Below are 19,748 nucleotides of genomic sequence, written 5' to 3'. Positions count from 1 at the left end.
AGTCTCAGAGGAACTAGAGAAACACACTCTGCATTTAGCTAGTAAAAAATGGGTGAAAGCCTAATAAGAGAAAGAATACCACTGCAAGTATAAACTGCGTGACAACAAACTGGGGAGAGATCAAGTGGCTTTACATTGGAGCTATCAATAGTTAGACAGGCAAACATGCACAAACAAGTAACTATAATTTAAACCAACTCTGAGGATCTCTTACCATAAATTATACAAAGAAAAGTCAAATCAAACCAGCAGAACGCACTGCTCCCAGTTTTTGCAGTCAGCTGACAAAAGAGCTGCACCTTGCAGCAAGCTATGAAGGCCAGCCAAGAAATAAGCCTGATCTGGTGGGTGTAAGAGATCAGACCCAAAGAAGACATTTTGCCACAGATCTTTTTCCTCCCATCCCATCAGAGGGGAACATCATTGTGTGCCTTAACTGCTCTAGACTTCAACTGCAGGCCCCAAAAGAGACTGTCTCTCAGGAAGGAGAGGCTGTTACTGATCTTAAAGAATTAGAAGAGGAGCAACGAAGGAGTTGTAGTCTGGCAGGCTAAGAAATCAAGGAGAAATGTCAAGATAGACTAAAACAGAAATAACCACCTTAGAAAGTTTGGAGAATAGACTGAAATGACGAACCTATTTATATTAACTCTGAAGAGAAAATACCAGGGATGACATCATACACTTGTTACTCCTATGCATCTAGAACAATGTAAAAAACATTTAGCATTATTACTTCTTCAGACTAACATTTACTGTCACCAACCAGTGCAGGACAGACACTATAAGTGAGAACAATGATTTTGCTAATTAATTTTAAAGAGTTCGGAAGATGGCCCAACACTGCTATAAAAGGCATCTTTCTGATGCTTTCTGATTCAATGATAGGTAATTAATGGAGTCCCTTGGACTTCTCTCAAAAAAGCCAATAAAGCTTGGCAAAAAAATAACCCCTGATCTCATAGCAAGAGTTGCACAGCTGCTGCTAAGACTCTTCCAGCTACAGTTTAGAAAACTAATCCATATAAACATAACAAATGCTCTTCTGTGCAAAACGGAAGTCATTCGCCAAAACAATGTTGGTTTGAACTGGGATTCAATGACATGTAAAAAAAAAAAACCAGCATGAAGGGTATTCCATGCAGACTGCCAAGTAAGCGAGATGGCAATGATTTTCATATGAAGAAAGTGGCAATAATTTTCATATAAAGACAGACTAAATTAATAGAGGCAAGTCTTAAATCAGAAGAGATAATCACCAGCTTCTTTCTTTCTCCTCCAAGTCAAAACAGATTGTAACACACCAACCTTTAAATCTGACTGAAGTTGCAAACTCACCGTTTCCTCCTCCTTGCTGATTGTTTTGGCACAGGAAAGAAAATCTTCGTATTTTGCATATGGTATGACTGGTTCTGGAAGTTCCCTTAGGTACAGTTTGAGCAGTGATGCCACTGTGTGCACATCTGTATTGCTGTGGGATTGAAATACAAAAGATTATTACTGTGAATCAGGAAAATACTGTGCAATTTACAGGCTAGCAGCTGCTGCTTTACTTTTTCCTTATCATCTGAGATTTTACTCATCAGCAGTATATACAATTACACATTTTATCTGCAATCTGTTTTTAGTTTCCTTGTCTTCTAAAGGACTTACAAGGATACCAGCAAATAAAGGTCTGTCAGCAGTGATGATTTATTACCACCGAACATTTACAGATAGGGTCCTTCTGTGGAAACAGCTATGGTGACAATCTTGCCTGTCATTCATAGGCATTTCACATCAGGCATGCAAAATCTATCTTAATGAAATTATACATTTCGATTAAAGACGGCTTTAAACTAGGCAGGAGGGGGGTGTCATACAGACAAGGTAGACAACAAAACACAAGTTGGGTTGGGGGGCCTCCAACGGGTGCATGCAGCTGGGGATGTGCGTTTGGGACATGGCTATGGGCGACCCCCGTACACCCTTCCTGGGAAACCTGGAGGCATGACCACCTCTTTGAAATGCCTGCACACCAGTGCACACAGCACGGGGAACAAACACGAGGTGCTGGAGATCTGTGTGCGATCGCAGGGCCACGATCTCATTGCAGCCACAGAGACGTGGTGGGATAGCTCACATGACTGGAATGCTGCCATGGATGGCTCTGTGCTTTTCAGGAGAGACAGGCCAGGAAGGCGAGGTGGTGGAGTTGCTCTTTATGTGGGAGAGCAACTGGAATGCATCGAGCTCTGCCTAGGGATGGAGGAGGAGGAGGCAGCTGAGAGCTTATGGGTGAAGATCAAAGGTCAGGCCAGCACAGGGGACGCTGCTGTGGATGTCTACTACAGGCCACCTGACCAGGAAGAGAAGGTTGATGAGGCCTTCTATAGACAGCTGGAGGTAGCCTCACGATCACAGGCCTTGGTTCTCATGGGGGACTTCAACCACCCTGACATCTGCTGGAGGGACTACACAGCAAGGCACAAGCAGTCCAGGAGGCTCCTGCAATGCACTGATGCTAACTTCTTGTCACAGATGGTGGAGGAGCCTACGAGGAAGGGTGCCCTGCTGGGCCTTGTCCTTACCAACAGAGAGGGACTGGTTAGAGATGTGAAGGTTGGGGGCAGCCTTGGCTGCAGTGACCATGAGACAGTGGCATTCAGGATCCTGCAGGAAAGAAGTAAGGCAACAAGCAGGATTGCAACCCTGGACTTCAGGAGAGCGGACTTTGGGCTCTTCAGAGACCTAATTGGAGGAATCTCAGGTGTTAAGGCCCTAGAAGGAAGGGGGTCCAGGAGAGCTGGCTAGTATTCAAGCGTCACTTCCTCTAAGCTCAAGAGTGGTGCATCCCTATGAGTAAGAAGTGCAGCAAAAGGGGCAGGAGACCTGCATGGGTGAGCAAGGAGCTCCTGGCCAAATTCAGACAGAAGAAGAAAATACACAGACTGTGGAAGAGGGGACAGGCTGCTTGGGAGAATTACAGGAATGCAGCCAGAGTCTGTAGAGATGCGGCGAGGAAAGCTAAGGCCCAGCTGGAATTGAGTCTGGCAAGGGATGTCAGGGACAGCAGGAAGGACTTCCTCAAATACACCAGCAGCAAGAGGAGGACTAGGGAAAATGTGGGCCCACTAGTGAGTGGGGCGGGGGCCCTGGTGACAAGGGATACAGAGAAGGCAGAATTACTGAATGCCTTCTGTGCTTCAGTCTTCACTGCTAAGGGCAGCCCTCAAGAATCCCAGAGCCTGGACATGAGGGAGAAAGTCTGGAGAAGGGAAGACTTCCCTTTGGTTGAGGAGGAAAGGATTAGAGACCACCTGGGCAGGCTAGACATCCACAGATCCACGGGCCCGGATGGGATGCACCCACGGGTACTGAGGGAGCTGGTGGATGTTGTTGCCAGGCCGCTCTCCATCATCTTTGAAAGGTCCTGCAGAACTGGAGAGGTGCCTGAGGACTGGAAGAAAGCCAGTGTCACTGCAGTCTTCAAGAAGGGCAAGAAGGAAGACCCAGGCAACTATAGGCCGGTCAGCCCCACCTCCATCCCTGGAAAGGGGATGGAACAGCTCCTTCTGGGTGTCATCTCCAGACATGTGGAGGAAAAGAAGGTGATCAGGAGTAGCCAGCATGGCTTCACCAAGGGGAAATCCTGCTTAACCAACCTGATAGCCTTCTGTGATGGAATGACTGGCTGGGTAGCTGAGGGGAGAGCAGTGGACGTTGTGTGCCTTGACTTCAGCAAGGCTTTGGACACTGTCTCCCCTAACATCCTGCTAGAGAAGCTCAGGAAGTGTGGGTTAGACGAGTGGACAGTGAGGCGGATTGAGAACTGGCTGAAAGGCAGAGCTCAGAGGGTCGTCATCAGTGGTGTGGACTCCAGTTGGAGGCCTGTGGCTAGCGGCGTCCCCCAGGGCTCAGTACTGGGTCCCATCCTGTTCAAATTCTTCATCAGTGACCTGGCTGAGGGGAAGGAGTGCCTCCTCAGCAAGTCTGCTGATGACACCAAGCTGGGAGGAGCGGCTGAGACAGCTGAGGGCTGTGCTGCCATTCAGAGAGCCCTGGACAGGCTGGAGAGCTGGGCGGAGAGGAACCTCCTGAGGTTCAACGAGGGCAAGTGCAGAGTCCTGCACCTAGGGAAAAATAACCCTAGGTACCAGTACAAGGAGGGGGCTGACCTTGTGGAGAGCAGCTCTGCCGAGAAGGACCTGGGAGCGCTGGTGACCGTGAGCAAAAGTTAACCATGAGCCAGCAATGTGCCCTTGTGGCCATAAAAGCCAATGGTCTCCTGGGGTGCATTAGGAAGAGTGTTGCCAGCAGGTGGAGGGAGGTGATCCTGCCCCTCTCCTCAGCCCCAGTGAGGCCTCGAGTACTATGTCCAGTTGTGAGCTCCCCAGTGCAAGAGAGACATGGAGCTACTGGAGAGAGTCCAGCATAGGGCTACGAGGATGATCAGAGTGCTGGAGCACCTGCCCTGTGAGGAATGGCTGCGAGAGCTGGGCCTCTTCAGCCTGGGGAAGAGAAGACTGAGGGGGGATCTTATCAATGTGTACAAGCACCTGAAGGGAGGGTGTCAAGGGGACGGGGACAAACTCTATTCAGTTGTCCCATGTGACAGGACAAGAGGCAATGGGCAGAAACTGAAGCACAGGCAGTTCTGCCTGAACGTGAGGGGGAATTTCTTCCCTGTGAGAGTGACGGAGCCCTGGCCCAAGTTGCCCAGAGAGGCTGTGGAGTCTCCTTCTCTGGAGATACTTAAGGCCCGCCTGGATGCAATGCTGTGTAACATGCTGTAGGTGACCCTGCTGAGCAGGGAGGCTGGACTAGATGATCTCCAGAGGTCCCTTCCAACCTTACTGATCCTGTGATTTCACCAGAGCCAGTAACCAGGCCTCATAACCAAAGCGTAGCAAGTCACTCCAACTTAGAAAGTCTCTGAGTGGTAGAACAATAGGTAACATATTAGGGCTCAGTCAGGATCAGTCTAAGATGACAGTCAAAAGGCTGATCCAACACATGCTTTCTTAAAAGCCTGTTTACAGAATCTTAGGTTCTTCTAGGCTACAAGTAGTAGGAGTCAGGGCTGATTATCAGGCATACTAAAAGCAAGAAGATGGAGAGAAAGAAGAAAATCAAGATATCAAAATATGCAGTATGATCTTAAATCTTTTTCTGCTGTGTACAGTTATATTGTGCTTACTTTGAAGTACTTCTGTAAAAAGTAGAAATAGATAAAAATACTAGTTAGCATAAAGAAATCTCTCATGTTACTTTTGACACCATCTCCAGATTTAGCTGCTTAGACATTTCTTTACATCTTCCTTCTCTGTAATGTTTTACATGCTTTCACTGATTCAGATAAAGAGAATTATACTGCAACCTGATAGCCTTCCCTCTGACTTCTGAAAAATTTGGAAAACTGGCACGAAATTATGCCATTTTCACTCCTAATAAATGGGGAATGCACAGATATTTCTAAAACACACATTGTTGCATTGTTCTTTTTTCTTTAAGAGTGCTTGTAGTTGGACAGTTTTTAAAATTCACAACCTTACAAAGAGAACCACTGGTATTTGACATGCTTCAGTTTTGTTAGAGGTATGTTAATCATTATGTTGGAATGATCTCTGCTGAAACAAGAATGGCTTTTGCTAAGTTAAATCTTAACAAGAATGCTGGGAACAACCTTAGATTAATACAGTATGACTTGAGCGATATAAGTAAAAACAGAGGAAGAGAAATTATAAATAACTGTATGTATTTAAGTATTGCCCCCTAGAAATAAATTCTCAGCAAAAATTTCTATTTCAACTCTAAAAACTATCCCAAAATTCCAAAACACGTATGACTTCTTGGAGGAACCCTAAACCAAACACTAATTCAAAATGCATTCTTAGTGATGGTTCAAACCTCTACTTTTAGCCTGATTTGGATCCAAATGGGAATTATCTACTGTCCCCCCACCTCATGGATGCATGTATAACAAACACGAGAAACAGCACCATGCATGAAATCAGATCCAACTGTGCTACTGTGTGAGATTTCAAGTGCTCTTCAGATTTCACCTCCATCCTTTGTCTTCTGTCCATCCCCAATCTCAATGCAAATTACAGCTCTTCGCTATATCCCCAACTGCACAGCCCAAGGGCTTAAAACACAGATAATCTTTTCTTATGTAGATAGTTACATGTTTTGTTGTTGTCACTGGTGCCAGTTTTTAGAGCACACAAATAGGATGTATATTAAGGCGACTGGCACATCTCTGCCTTATTTAGGAAGTAAATTGTACAGAGAACTCTTCTAGAGAGTTTAATAAGTTTGTGCATCAGGAAGACAAAAGCAAATATATAGGGAAAGACCTTCGCTCGTCAGACAGACTTTGAAGGAGAGCAGCAGCCACAGAGAACAGATGTGAAGTGGCAGCCTTAATACAGTACCTTACACAGCAGAATGAAAGGGAGCACAGACTATGCATCTGCAGAGAATTTAACTGGGATTGCTCTGCATTCATTGGATTTTTCTCAAGACTTTAAAATTTTTATTCTTCTATTAAACAAGAGAACTCTCCAGGCCTGCTGAAGAACAGAAATACATTTTTCCAGACCCTATTTGGCATCAAAACCAGAGAGGTCCTTCAAAAATTCTGCAAGATAAAGACAGAGAGAAATTACCACCGGACTATTAAATGCTGGCACACAGGTCTCCCAGGGAGGGGATCAGACAACACCTTCTTCCTTTCTCTCCATTGCCAGTACCATGCTTCTTGTAGTACACAAAAATGATTTTTACAATTGCTTGGTGTGAAGTGAAATACTCCTTGAGGGATGAGCAGACACAGAAAAAAAGCAGAAGGAAAAAAAAAAAAAACTGTGAGAAAGTGATCTTAGTCCAAATTATACAGTCATATTTCATTGTGGGAAGCTTGTTTTGCCAGCATCCACAATCACCCCTGTAGAGTAACACTGGGAAGGGTTAGTTGCCTGCTAAAAACACAGGCTCTGCAAAGGAGAAGCTGAAAGAGAAATGGGAAGGTAGGATCCTGAGGTGCAAGGAAACAACAGCAAGCTCTGGGTTCTCCTGCTAGCTTCCTGAGGTAGATGCTGTATCTGGGTCTACAGAACCATGCTTTCTGGGCTGGGGTTCAAAATCCAGGCCACAGTTTGAAGGCTGCAACATAGTTGCAGGCTTTTGAATTAATATGTATCTTGATAGACTTCTACTGAGTGGTAAGACATTACCAGAAGACTGCCACTAGATGGTGGGATTGCAAAATAAGATTATCCTAAATTTGAAAAAGTCAGTTTGTTATGTTTGTCCCTGAACTGTACTGGAACGCTATCTGAGACTTAAACTCAGTCTATCCACACAGTTTGGCAGCATAAACAAGCAAACATACATGAATACATATACTTACTGTGAAGGTGTTTAAAAGAACTGGATATTTTTAAATTCTTTACAGCAACAGTTAGGTAGAGGCTAGAAATCTCCTTTTAATGTAAAATATTGATATAAAAATATGGTGAACAATCTAACTAAGAGTGTCTTTCCAAGACACTGTATAGTCTGTTTAGAATTTGCTATCCAGTATTATTTTTTCGCCTTTCAATTTAAAATGAAGAAGTAAACTTAGAAATAGCAGATTCCAATTTTAATCCAGCTCTGTTCCAGGTGTTTTAATCCACAAGTACCATTAGGCCAATTTCAGCCAGAGAGATTTTTAAAGGAAAGCTAAATTCCAAGTTCTCTTGTGGATCGGAAACATTTGTTCCCCTTTCTTGTCTATGGTCTTGTATCCACATCAGTAAGGATTCACATTCTAAACAACTACATAGAATAATGGTTCTAATATATGGAATATTGGCTCTAATGTAGGGAATAATGGTTCAATTAGAATATTGGTTTTATATGTAAAAATGTATTAAAAAAGTATTTGTATGTCTGCCTTGAGGGCATTTATGTAATTTGCAATCTGCTGATCTTTTCAGGGCCTGCAAAGGGCTCTCTCCCTCATAGACTCTTCCCAACTGCAACAGATTAGTTTAAAAAAAAAGACAAACCTGGCCTTGCTTATATCCTAGGACCATTACAGCTACAGAAATTTATTTAAATTTTTCCTATCTTGATATATCTTTTGCTGTCTGACACTGTAATGTCAAAGTGTTTAACCATTACATATTCTTAACTAACATGATTAAAAGTATTAATTAACAAGTATTAAAATAGAGAAAGTCACCTCCAGCAGAAATTTCCTTGGTTATCTAAATTAGAACAGCCCTCATTAACTGAGGCAGACTTTGTCCAAGTGCGGAATGAATAATAACAAGCTTGAAGTGGGAATGACAAAGCACAGAGCAGAAAATTAAATTCAGCCCAATAGGAAAAAAGCTGAGAAACATCCTATTTCAGTATCTCATGCAAGAAGGTCTGAGCAAATTATTTATCTCGCTTAGAGAAAAAGTACAGTACTTCAGAGATCAGAAGTCATGAGTGATTTTTACTAAAGTGGAGGTAGGAAAGACTTGGCCTCACCATGGGAAAAAGACAGCATGGAAGAAGTCGCAACACACAGCTACGTCAAGTGTAGACAAGAGGGTAAGTGGAGAGAGAACAGGACCTCCGTGCTCCTTCAGAGCTCTGCGGCTCTGTGTCTGGACTCGTGCAGCGAGCACGTGCACGGCCCCTTTCGCCATGTGCGTCACTGCAGAGACCGGGGCACTGGCTTCTCTCTGTTTCCCCAGTGGGCTGGCAAGGAGAGAGTGGCTAAGCATGGCTTGTGCTCTGGTAAGCGTTATCCCTCTGTACAGTGGAAGTCTTACCAGATAGAGTTCTTTACTCCTCACTTTCTGAGGAACAAGTCTAAGATTTTCTTTCTGCTAGGTCACAGGAAGGTGGGGTTCTGGTTTTCACATCCTCCACATTAGCTCAAGGGTGTGATGAGGATTTAAATTCAAGCTGTCATCAACTGAGCAGATGCCAGATGTCCCATGCAAATTCTCATTATACTGCAGCTTGGTTTTATGAAAAACTGCAGGTAGACTAGATCAGGAGGAAATAACCTCTCTACCTTGGCCCCTTAATATCGGGAAGGGTAACAGACCCCAGCTGTGTTGGGCTAGTGGAAGGTGTAACCCTCTCAGTTGAGATGATTGTGGGAGAAACGAGTACCTGTGCCACACAAGTTACTGCCAGGTAGTTCTGTGTTGAGGTAAGTTCATGAAGTTGAAGCCAAAACAAACCACATCCTCTGCATCTCATTGTTTTTCCTGCACGTGTGGGATATGCACATTGTTCTAGGTGGCATGGAGAGACCTACCAAATCTGGCCCTTTCCTAAACTTCAACAGTCTGATTGCTCCCACTCAGAAATGCTTTGAGTGAAGTCAGAAGAGTTAGACCCAATTAAACAAAGCCTTACATTTCTGCCAAGGTCTTTTCTTTAATTAAAACTTAGAATAAATAATTTTGTTAGATGTTAATAAGCTTTGACAGAGTCCCTCAATGAATTCTCTTCGCAATTTCACATTTTTTGCTGCAAGCATTTTCTAAAATCCTTTTGTGTAAGAGTTGGTATAGCTACTCTGTTTAAATATTACTGTAGAGAAAAAAAATGCACTTCTGTGTTACCAAAGTCCAGTTACAGGGACACAGGATTGAAGGCACAAACTCTCAGATCCTGAACACACACTGCAGCTCTAGCTTGGTGCACCTCAGTGAGAGGTTTGCCTTTACAAGAAATCATGGTCAGACAGAATTTGATTTCCACAGTTCCAGCTTCTGACCTAGCACCTCATAACCAGGTGTTTGGGCTGTGGGTCAACATGTTTCCTTCTCAGACTGGAGCAGAAGCAGCCCTTGCACCTTGAAGTGACTGCTGTACTGCCCTTACAGCTAAACAAGCTGCTCCATCTGTCCCCAGTGCAATGGGAGACAGAAGTGTGTTCATGCTCACGGGGTACACTGAAATGTATCCATGCAGATGCTGGTTGCTTTACTGTTAAAACATAAATATTGCTTTACTGTTGATCAGTGTCCAAAGGAGCATCCCCTACTCCACTACTATCCATGTGAGGGCATTACAAATGCAAACGCATCACAGCTTCTCTCCTTAGTCATCAGGCTACACATACTCAAAGCCCTATTCATGTGAACTCTGTCATCAATATCCGTCATGGCAGTGCTGTTTTGACAGCACTTTCCTTTGTGGTATCACAGACACTGTGGAAGTTGCTGTCAGACTGATTACACTGCCTGGAGATTTTCACCCTCTCCACCATAAACAAAAATTACTAAAGCGCAGCAGGTCACTAGAAATCCCCGCATAACCCTCACATTCACAGACAAGCGTACAGCGTGTTCAGAGAGCTGGAGTCAGCATTTCAGAGCGCAAAGCCAACAAACTCCTCATACACTTTCAGAGAGGAAATGTAACAGGGCAAGGTCACATTACAAAAAGATTAATACTCCGCCAAAAATAGCTCTAGGCCATGATGACACATATACAGTTTGCATAAAGAACAAACAGTAGGAAGCAGAAAACTACGAGGTTATAATTCAGTTTAGGAATTCTGGTAATAAAGGAGAACAGTAGAACTCGGTTTGTGTAATCAGTACGTCCCCGAGTTCCCCATAATTTAAAATGTGTCACAGACCACAATCCTGAATCTCCATTTACAAAGACCCCCCTCACCAACGTATCCCAGGCCCACTGCTCTGTTCGCTGGCTGCATCCAGGACTTGCAGAGCAGCTCTCACGTACCAGTATCAATGTCTTCCTCACGTGGGAGGATGAGTTCCCAACTGTCTGGCTGGCATTTGAGTTACGTACTATACACATGCTGCCAGGATGCAAACAGCATAAGTGAGGCACTAGAATCTACAATAAACCAGTGTGGGAACACTGTGAGTGAGCAATGTCAGCAGAATACTGCAAATACACATAATCCCACACAGAGCAATGTTACTGTTCAAAAAATCAGTACTCAAAAGCTGGGAGGGAAAAGCCTGTGCTGAGTAGTGTTATGATGAATCAGAAGTGGTTCGACTGATGCTGGAGGCTGACTGTGGGTCCTGAAATGCACTGTTCAGGTTGGATGCCCCACATAAACCATGTTCCCTTGTTCCCTTGTGTAGCATCTTCAAAGCTTTCCCCTCTGTAACATTTCACAGAATCACGGAAGGGTTGAGGTCGGAAGGGACCTCTGGAGATCATCCAGTCCAACCCCCCTGCTTAAGCAGAGTCACCTAGAGCATGTTTACAAGGATTGTGCCCAGATGGCTATACATATTTCCTTACATAATGTGCATATAATACAAGCAGTATAGTAGGTAATCTAAATACCAGCTAAAATTTTGCCTACAACTTGTGGAACAAAATTGAAAGCTTTCACCTTCATCTTAGTTTCTCAGCTGTCTTTCTATTTTTCCCACTGCAATAGAAGTCTGGCTTCACTCGGTAAATACTGATCTCAATTCTTATTTTTCTACAAGCAAACAAGTGTTCTGCTCCTTTCACTTTGTGCTCAGGAGTTTGCGCACCGATGCTACCTTCCAAGGAATTACTCAGAGGAGCAAGCACTGCAAAAAATACTAAAGATTGACAGAATCTATTTCTGAGTGAAACATCCACTTTAGTAATTGTAACAGCAATTAGTTTATTCAGGCTAGACACTGTCCCTTTAAAGGTAGCATGGGTGACAGCAATTTTAGACCAAAAAAAAAAAAAAAAAAAAAAAAAAAAAAAAAGGTTGTAAAGGGACATAAAAAAGATGCACATTACCCACATACAGATCCTTAAAGAAAGATACAAGTGCTCATACATAAGGTGAGAATAAGCCTAAGAAATGGATGGGTTTGTATCTGGAAGCAGATATAAACCAGTTCCCACAAATATGATGCTAAATTATTTTATCATCTGAGAGGCTGTTCAGTAAGACCTAAGTTTTTGCAAAGATTTTGCAGGAATCATTAAGTGTATATATAAAATGAAAAACTGTCCCACAAACCAATAAAACTTACCAGACAAGAAAGCCACAAATCTTGGAAGCCCGAAGTAAGGATGCTTTACACCAAAACTCTCGAGAGTTTCACATACTACCAAAATGTTATCCTTTCTGTCTGCAAAAATGGCTATCTAAGAAGTAATTTACTATCTGCAAGTGAAACAGGCTACATCCATATTTTCAGAAGATCTCAACCCTGCAGTAACAAGTAAAGACACAGGTGCTTTTTCACAAAAGTTAAGGACCAACTTCACTTCTGAAACCAGAATTCAGGCAAAGGAATTACAGATGTTCTTTCACTGTCAGTAACAGGCTCCTACAGCAGGACATCTATTAACCAGATTTAATGATCCTTGAATCAAGTTAAAAGTAACAACCTAACATGTATTTAATTGCTAGAGTAGGTCTCTACATCACACAGCATTTAGAGGTTATTTCTGCAAGAGAAAGAGAGAAGGGAAAGGACAGAGACGTGGCTCCAGACATTAACTGGTAAGTGGAGTGTCATTTATAAAGATCAAGGAAGCAAGCCTGGGACTCTGCAAGGAGAAACTGCCAGGAATTTCCACAGGCCTGAGGCCATTGGCAAGAGTCAGCTGTCTAGTAAAGAGTTATTTTCAGACCAAAGTGTTGTCTTTAGGGATTACTGCACTTACAAAAAAGTTTTTGATCACCAGGTAAAAGAATTACGAGAGTGGGGAAGTATTTTTCTTTTCTTTTCTTTTTTTTTTTTTTTTTTTTAAGGATTTTAAGGATTTTAACATTGTCTCTCTCAATCAAATCTTACACTTACTCCTGACTCGTGCATTCACTAACATTACTTTGGAAAAAAACAACCTTGGATGAACCTCAGTCTACTATTTTTCTCAAGATGCAGCTACTTTAAGGAGCCTCCAAAATATTCCATCCACCCACAAGGAAGGGAATAAAGTCTCTTTCTGATAAGGAACTATCTGTTTTTAAACAAAGGAAATGCTTACATACAGGCTCAAGATTTGGAAAAGAAAAATCTTCATCACTAAAGATTTCCAAGTCAACGTCTAGCTGTAGCCCAGTGTCAGTGCAAACTACAGCCACTCCAAGACAACTCCAATTCTTTGCTTTCACCAAAAATTAAAAAAATATATTTTGTTTCTGCAGAAGAATATAAAAGCTGTGCTGACACTCACTTCCTAGAGTATGAAAGGACCAAGTTCTGTGTAATGCCCAGAAAAGAGTCCTCTCCTCTGGGTTGCAGAGCGGTTTTGGTGAGGACAACACTGTCTAGCAGCTGCCACGTCCTCTGAGAAGTAAAGAATAAAAAATAGCCTTAATAAATAAAGGAACGTGATTGAAGAGGGTTTAGGAAACAGGAAATCTTATCATGGGTTTGCCTACATTCCCTTCAGTAGCATCCTTCCACTTACTACAATTAAAGAAAGACATTACCAAGAACAAAAACATATTAAATACATCAGTATTGCTCATAAATATCACATTTACTCATCTCCTAAAACACACGAACGGCTTTCCTGTGAATTGAGTCCTAAAGACATGGAGGATATTAATAGCTGAATGCCTCAGGACTGAAAAAGCATTTCACTTTTTTTGGAATGCATAGTTACTTTCATGCTGTAAAAACATTTGCTTTGCCAGGATTTTCTAGCATTTGTTAAACCTTGATTCAGAAAACATAGGCAAAAAGCACAATCGTTATTCCAGGAGAAACTGGAGCATTTCTTCATAGCTTCTATTTTTTTTCAAACCTTATAGCTTTAATTACTTCCAAACTTCTTGTCTTGCCTGTTCGGCACTTCGAAAACAAAATCAACTGTCCTTATCAAGTTTGCATCTGGCGATTCAGAAAATACTGTTCTTCCTCAGTCCCATGCCCAGTGCTCCTAGAAGGCTTGGATTCAGTATCGACACTCCAATTTTCTTCCCTGCACGCCAGCATTACCGTTTGACATCAGGTCTGAAAGGCTGAGTGTCCTTTTACCCGTCCCTCACTACAGAGCCAACAAGATACTGCAGGGGTGGCTCTGCCCTGCCGTACGTGACACCCGCCACTGCCCGTTTCCGCCTTGGGGCAGAGGCCTGCTTTAGCGCTCACTGCACCGAAACACCAGAATCCCGAGATGATTTCTCTGCTCTGGGAACGTGCAGTGTGATACCTGGTGCACGTAACAAAGGTATTCTGCAGACTCTGCCTCTCAGTGTGATGTCCCATTACCCCTGAATGGAAGGATCACTTTAACTTAGGTCTGCAGTCATGCCTGGCTCTCTAAAGCAAGGGAGAATGATGGGTGCCTCTAGAGAGGGAATTATTGTCCAGAGGCACCTTCCCCTCTCCGCCAACTGCACAGACCACCTAAGGCACTGCTACACTTCTCATAGACTCCAACCTCAGCGAGCAAGGATTTTTCTCTTGAGAAATGGGGGATTTTACCTTGCTCCTCTTTTCTTCTCACAGTAGACACGTAACACTGCTTCCCTCAGATACATGTAATTTTCAGTGGCTTCAGAGTACATGCAGACACGTGTAGTTCAGAGGCTTCCTCTTCTTAATAAAAGCTTTCGGCTATGTCAGGTTTGGAGTTAAAACTCATTTGTGGTGTCCTTCGACCATGCCCTCGGTAAGTGAGGATGCAGTGACTTCTGGCAGACTGTCGTGTTCTCCGTATTTTTAGGGTTCTGCAGTTGGTCCTTCTGACCTTGAGGCTATTACATTAGTACCACACTTGTCATTCACTTCTTTTTCTTTGGAAATCCCAGTGATTAAATGAACAGGAACATATCCAGTTCTACATTCTGGATTATTTGACTCCAGTAAATAAGCCTTAATGTCCACCAGCTATCACAGATAGCCACTCACGTATCTTTTTCTGAGCTGACAGCAATGGTGAGAAGAGCAACAAGGAGTATTTTACCCATAATATACTGCATTCCTCTTTAGAGGAGCTGATATTCATGAGAAAATGTACCAGGGAATTTTTTTTTTTTTGGCTAATTATGTGGGCATGTGTTTGCTTTCTCTCTCACCGATACTCACAACCTCAGGCACGTGAGCTATGTATTCTTGAACTCCTCTGAACTTCCAGACTACACACATCAATAGCAACAGTTACAAAAATCCCAATCGCATACACAGATCAATGACATAAATATTGATATCTGTTTCAGTGACATTTCAAATACTTTTTCTTCCTGTGAAATTTTAACTCTCACGTCATCTGGTAATAACTGTGATGAACAATAGATGAAAAGAGATAATATAGAAAGAGAAATCCAATTTTGTTCGCTTCAAGGTAAGAACTGTGAAACAAAGGAACCCCTCGCCTTGGTTTCCTTTAGCAGTGCCATGTTTACTATGCTAGTTCTGCAAAACAAATAGTCATAATCTACTTGGTGTGTATCACTGCAAATGTATTAACAAGCAGTTGCTGAGGGATTTTAAATTTTAACTATAAGCCACACAGCAGAGAAAAGCAACTACCCCAGGGGCAAGCAAAATGGATTTCCTGGAAGAGAAAATTTTACACAGAGGTCTGTGGAGATGTACTGGAAATACCAAAGCTATTTCAAAGTACTAACAATTGCCTAACTGTAGTGCTAGTTCCTTGAAGCAGATTTCACATTATGTATACATACATACAGAGAAACTGAGATATTTACTATTTTTTTTAAACTGACATAGGCTTTTTGTTATTCTCTTTTGTTCATCACACAAAGGGTCTCAATATAGGCTACTCTCAGCAGTTTTCAGTTGTAGCAACTTTAACTCCCTTTCCAAGAGACCGCAGAAAATGCTGATGTTCCACTTTTTATAGCAGGGGGCTGGGCTGTTGGATGTTTCTGATCAGATATTAGGTTTTGTGACTTTGGGAGTTTGAGAAAGATTTCTACTCTCTTGCAATTGTCTAACCCTAGCCCATAAATCTTTACCAATGCTTTCTTAAACTATAAAATAAGATCATGAACAAATGAATATCGTGAAGGTTTTTGAAATTCTCTGAACGGTCCTCGATTCACTCTGTATTTTTATAACTGACTTTAGTAACACAGAACATCAAGCTCTAAAGTGAGAACTACAATTTTTCAAATATGCGTCTCAGGTTTCATGTTTACAAAACATGGTAGCTTGTTCTTTTGAGTAAGGCTCTCTATTTTGCTTCTTTCAAATGTATCTGGTTTGCATTTCTGCTTGCTTGCTTTTTTTTTGTGTGTGTGTGTGTGTGTGTGTGTGTGGTTGTCTTTGCCAAACTGCTGCAGAGAAATGCAAATGGGAAGATGGGGAGGGCAGTCACAGCAGGTAAACTCAAGGCTGCTGGGGAGAGATCGGTGCGTCTGAACTCCATCCCCCAAGGGTTGTAACAAGTTCTGAGTGGTGCCACCATGTAAAAACAGAGGTGAAATTTTGAAGAAATTCTACAAGTTATGTGTTTTGCGTAATCAGCTAAGAAAGTGTAAAGACAAGAATGGTTATTTAATAATAATTTAGTTTCTCACTTCATACTCCTGCCCATGCTCACAAATTTCACTGCATCTTCATTTATTTTAAAAACTTTGTTTCACTTATGTGCATTTAGACACAGAAGAAACATCAGTATGAAAAACGGCATCCTACTCTAAACATCAGCTTTGTATTACTTCAAATACCAATGACAAAAGCTAGCCTTTCTTCCAGTTGGAGCCAATGACCTAGCACTGTTATGGAACAGTGACCTGAACTATGTTGTGATTTGTGCCCCATCAACAAAACTGTCAGCTCTAACTGCAAAATCTTTATTACTATTGATATATGAGAAAGGAGGAATATAAATTAATAAACAGAACTAGTGTTGTTTTTGCACTTCTGGATTTTTGACTAATCATAGGAAATTACAGATTAAATATGCTGGATCTGGAAGTCTATGGGAGATAGTAAGTATGCATCTTTAACATACTACTTTTCTTTCTACAGCATCTTTTCAGATTGCAGCTACTTTCCAAGAGGTCAGCTTGTAGTATAGAGGCCAAGAGACTATGCTGCTGTTTAGACAATGAAACAACAACCCAGAAACAAGGAAATCATGTAGACACTCTATAGAAGCTTACAAATGAAACTAAGAGTTGGAGGAAAAATGGAGATGCCCAATGGTAGCAGAGATGATAACAGAACAGAATTTGTATCTTAAAATTATGGACCATTGCTGCATCTGAAACACACATTGTGTCCAAACTACAGAATGTGAAAAAGCAAACAGAAAAAAAACCCTAAAAAATCCTCCAAAACAAAACCAACAATTTCCTTCCCCCCTGGGCAAGCATACCAGTAGGTGTTCTATTAATACTCAGCTTTAGATGCAGAATTGCAGTACCAAAGGATTTATAGGTAGCTCTAGCTACCTAGAGCAGTTTCCAGCTGCTATAGCAGAGATCACGTGTTTGCCTCGCAGCAGCAGCATGTAAAATCTCTTCTCTGTGTCATCTGCTAAAGCTCAACTGGATGGCTGTTCTGGAGGCTCATTAGTGTGCCACAGATGTTGCTAGATAACCTTGCAAAAAATATTTATGCTGCTCAGCCCTGGCCTCATTTGTTTTGAATAGATGCGACGTGTGCACCTCTCTAAAGCTGTTCCTCTGAGTGGGGTGTTCAGTAAATCTTCCTCAAATCTGGGGATTGTTTGTTTTCTTAGGCATTTCCTCCTCAGTGATTTGGCTTACAGACATAGAAAAAATAGATTTTCGGGGAGTTTTGTTTTGTTTTTTTTTTTTTTTTTTTTTTTTTTTGCCCCTGCTGCTTGCCCACTTACATCTTTGGTAGAAGTTAAGCCAGACATACAACGAGTAGCATTTAACTTGAAAGACGAAGAAAGGAAAACACTCCCAACAGATGCCTGGCTAATGTAAATTTCTACTTTTAAAACCATTTGCCTATATCCACAGCATAGTTATGCAGTATTTTAACAGTCAGTAGTCCACTACAAACATTCATCAGCTAACACCAGCACTTTCCAGAGTGATCAATCATCCTAACCCTCACCTTTGGACGAGGAAGTAATAATCCTGGTATGAAGACAATCACTCTTCTTTTTTAGGACATTATAAAATTCTCAGCATTTCTTAAAGTGAGGGTCAGGATAGAGGAGACTGAAATAATGCAGCAGAACAGATGTCTGCCTTCTGTGCATCCCACACACTCCTTCAGGCATATCACATTTGCTCACTTCATAGGGCTAGGGAAGGCAGCAACATAAATGTTTTCCAGCAGTCAGGTTTGTATCTTGGAATATTTTTACACTAAAAGATTAAGTTGTGCTTTTCTTCCTGATACTTGCATTGCTATCAGTCAAAGGACCCGCAAAATAAATACAAGCTGTCTGCTCCTCATCATCATTCCGATTAGACCCTCAATGGGAAGAAAGAATCACAATTCCATTTTGGAGGTGTGTTACAGGTGTCACTCAGAATACACATCAAGCATAACAGCTGTTTTACTATCTTTTAAAATCAGAATTTCATTAACTTATTATTAATATAGTGTTTTAAAGGCTTTGCACCATTTGTAATCTACTGGTTCTGTTCCCCTCATTGCAACCTCCAAATAAGTGAATTCTCACTATGAGTGCTCCTCAGAGGAGAGCTGTATGCTTTACCACTGAAGGTTTCCTTTTGCAGCAGAGGGTAATTTCGAACAGAATCACATTTCAGACCAGAACACACACAGTAAGTTAATCTTACAAGATTGAAGATCATCAATAGTTATGTGAACAGGACTTGGTCCTTTCTGGGCCCAAAAAATTCTCACTGGCTTTGAAAAACTGCATGAATACTAGAATACAAACAGATCTGGACTCTCAAGGCCATTTAGGTTTGTTATTATATACAGCTACTACTATGCTTATAGCTACTTTTATTTCAAGACCGAAGGCCTAAAGTTATAAAAGAACACACAAAAGACAACTTCCTTTCTAATCAGTTGTATAAGTAACAGAACATATTAAAACTGGTGATAGGAAAATTCTTCCTTTGTAGAAATAACTCCACCATCACCACCATATTTCTAGTATATTAAGATCAAGACAATCCAGGTATTTTTGATTAAGCCAAACTCTTAGCGATAACCTAACCAACATTTTGTAGGTGGAACTTCCCCAGAAACGCTCTGAAATCAGACACCAAAGTCATAAAAGAAGAAAAATTTAGAGTGATAATAGGAAACATACAGAAAAACCTATAAAAGTATTTCAGGGATCAACCTGCTCTGTCACTGCCACGTGCGCTACAGCACAGCAGGTCAGCCAGTTCGGCCCATCACTTCACACCCTGTCTAGGCTTCAGCGAATGCAGGACAGCAGGAGATTTTACCTGTCAAAAGAGGGCTTCTCTCCACAGTCAAATGCATCCTGTAACTCCTTGACAAGATTAGCCTGCCCAGGCAGTCGAAAAAGCCCTTCTTCCTTTAGCCCCCGCTGTCGGATAAAATCCACACACTGCTCCACCAGCATAGGAGCCAGACGGTTCCCGTACCGCTTTTCATATCGCACAGTATCTTCCAGCTTCTGGCCAAAAATACCTGTATAAAAAAAGAGATGTGACTTGGCTGAGACTCACAAAGATGTTCAAGAAGCCTACGCTTGATGTTAAAATACACACAATCTAAAGGTCTTTTTAAGTACATAGACAATTAATCTACTCTTTTCCTAAAGGTTTAATGCTCAACTTCATACTTGATATGTGAAAATATGATACTGATATATTTCACAGTAATGCTTCAAAACATTATTTAAAATACAGTGTAAAGGGCTTG

At 41.9% G+C, this 19,748-nt stretch overlaps 1 protein-coding gene across 5 annotated transcripts in view; it reads right to left on the bottom strand.

Annotated features, from left to right (window-relative positions):
* Positions 1-19,748, bottom strand: part of ARHGAP24 (Rho GTPase activating protein 24) — a 242,091-nt gene that overhangs the window by 13,330 nt on the left and 209,013 nt on the right. For all 5 annotated transcript variants that reach the window (XM_062574314.1, XM_062574315.1, XM_062574318.1 and 2 more), the window contains 2 exons: positions 19,307-19,514; positions 1,339-1,471 (listed from right to left, as the gene is read on the bottom strand). In XM_062574314.1, coding sequence (XP_062430298.1) covers positions 1,339-1,471; positions 19,307-19,514 — 341 coding nt within the window. The remainder of the gene's footprint in view (positions 1-1,338; positions 1,472-19,306; positions 19,515-19,748) is intronic.

Source organism: Rhea pennata, chromosome 4 (genome assembly GCF_028389875.1).
Source record: "Rhea pennata isolate bPtePen1 chromosome 4, bPtePen1.pri, whole genome shotgun sequence".
Classification (NCBI taxonomy): Eukaryota; Metazoa; Chordata; class Aves; order Rheiformes; family Rheidae; genus Rhea; species Rhea pennata.
The sequence above is the reverse complement of the archived record's forward strand: the minus strand, read 5'-3'. Positions and strand labels throughout refer to the sequence as shown.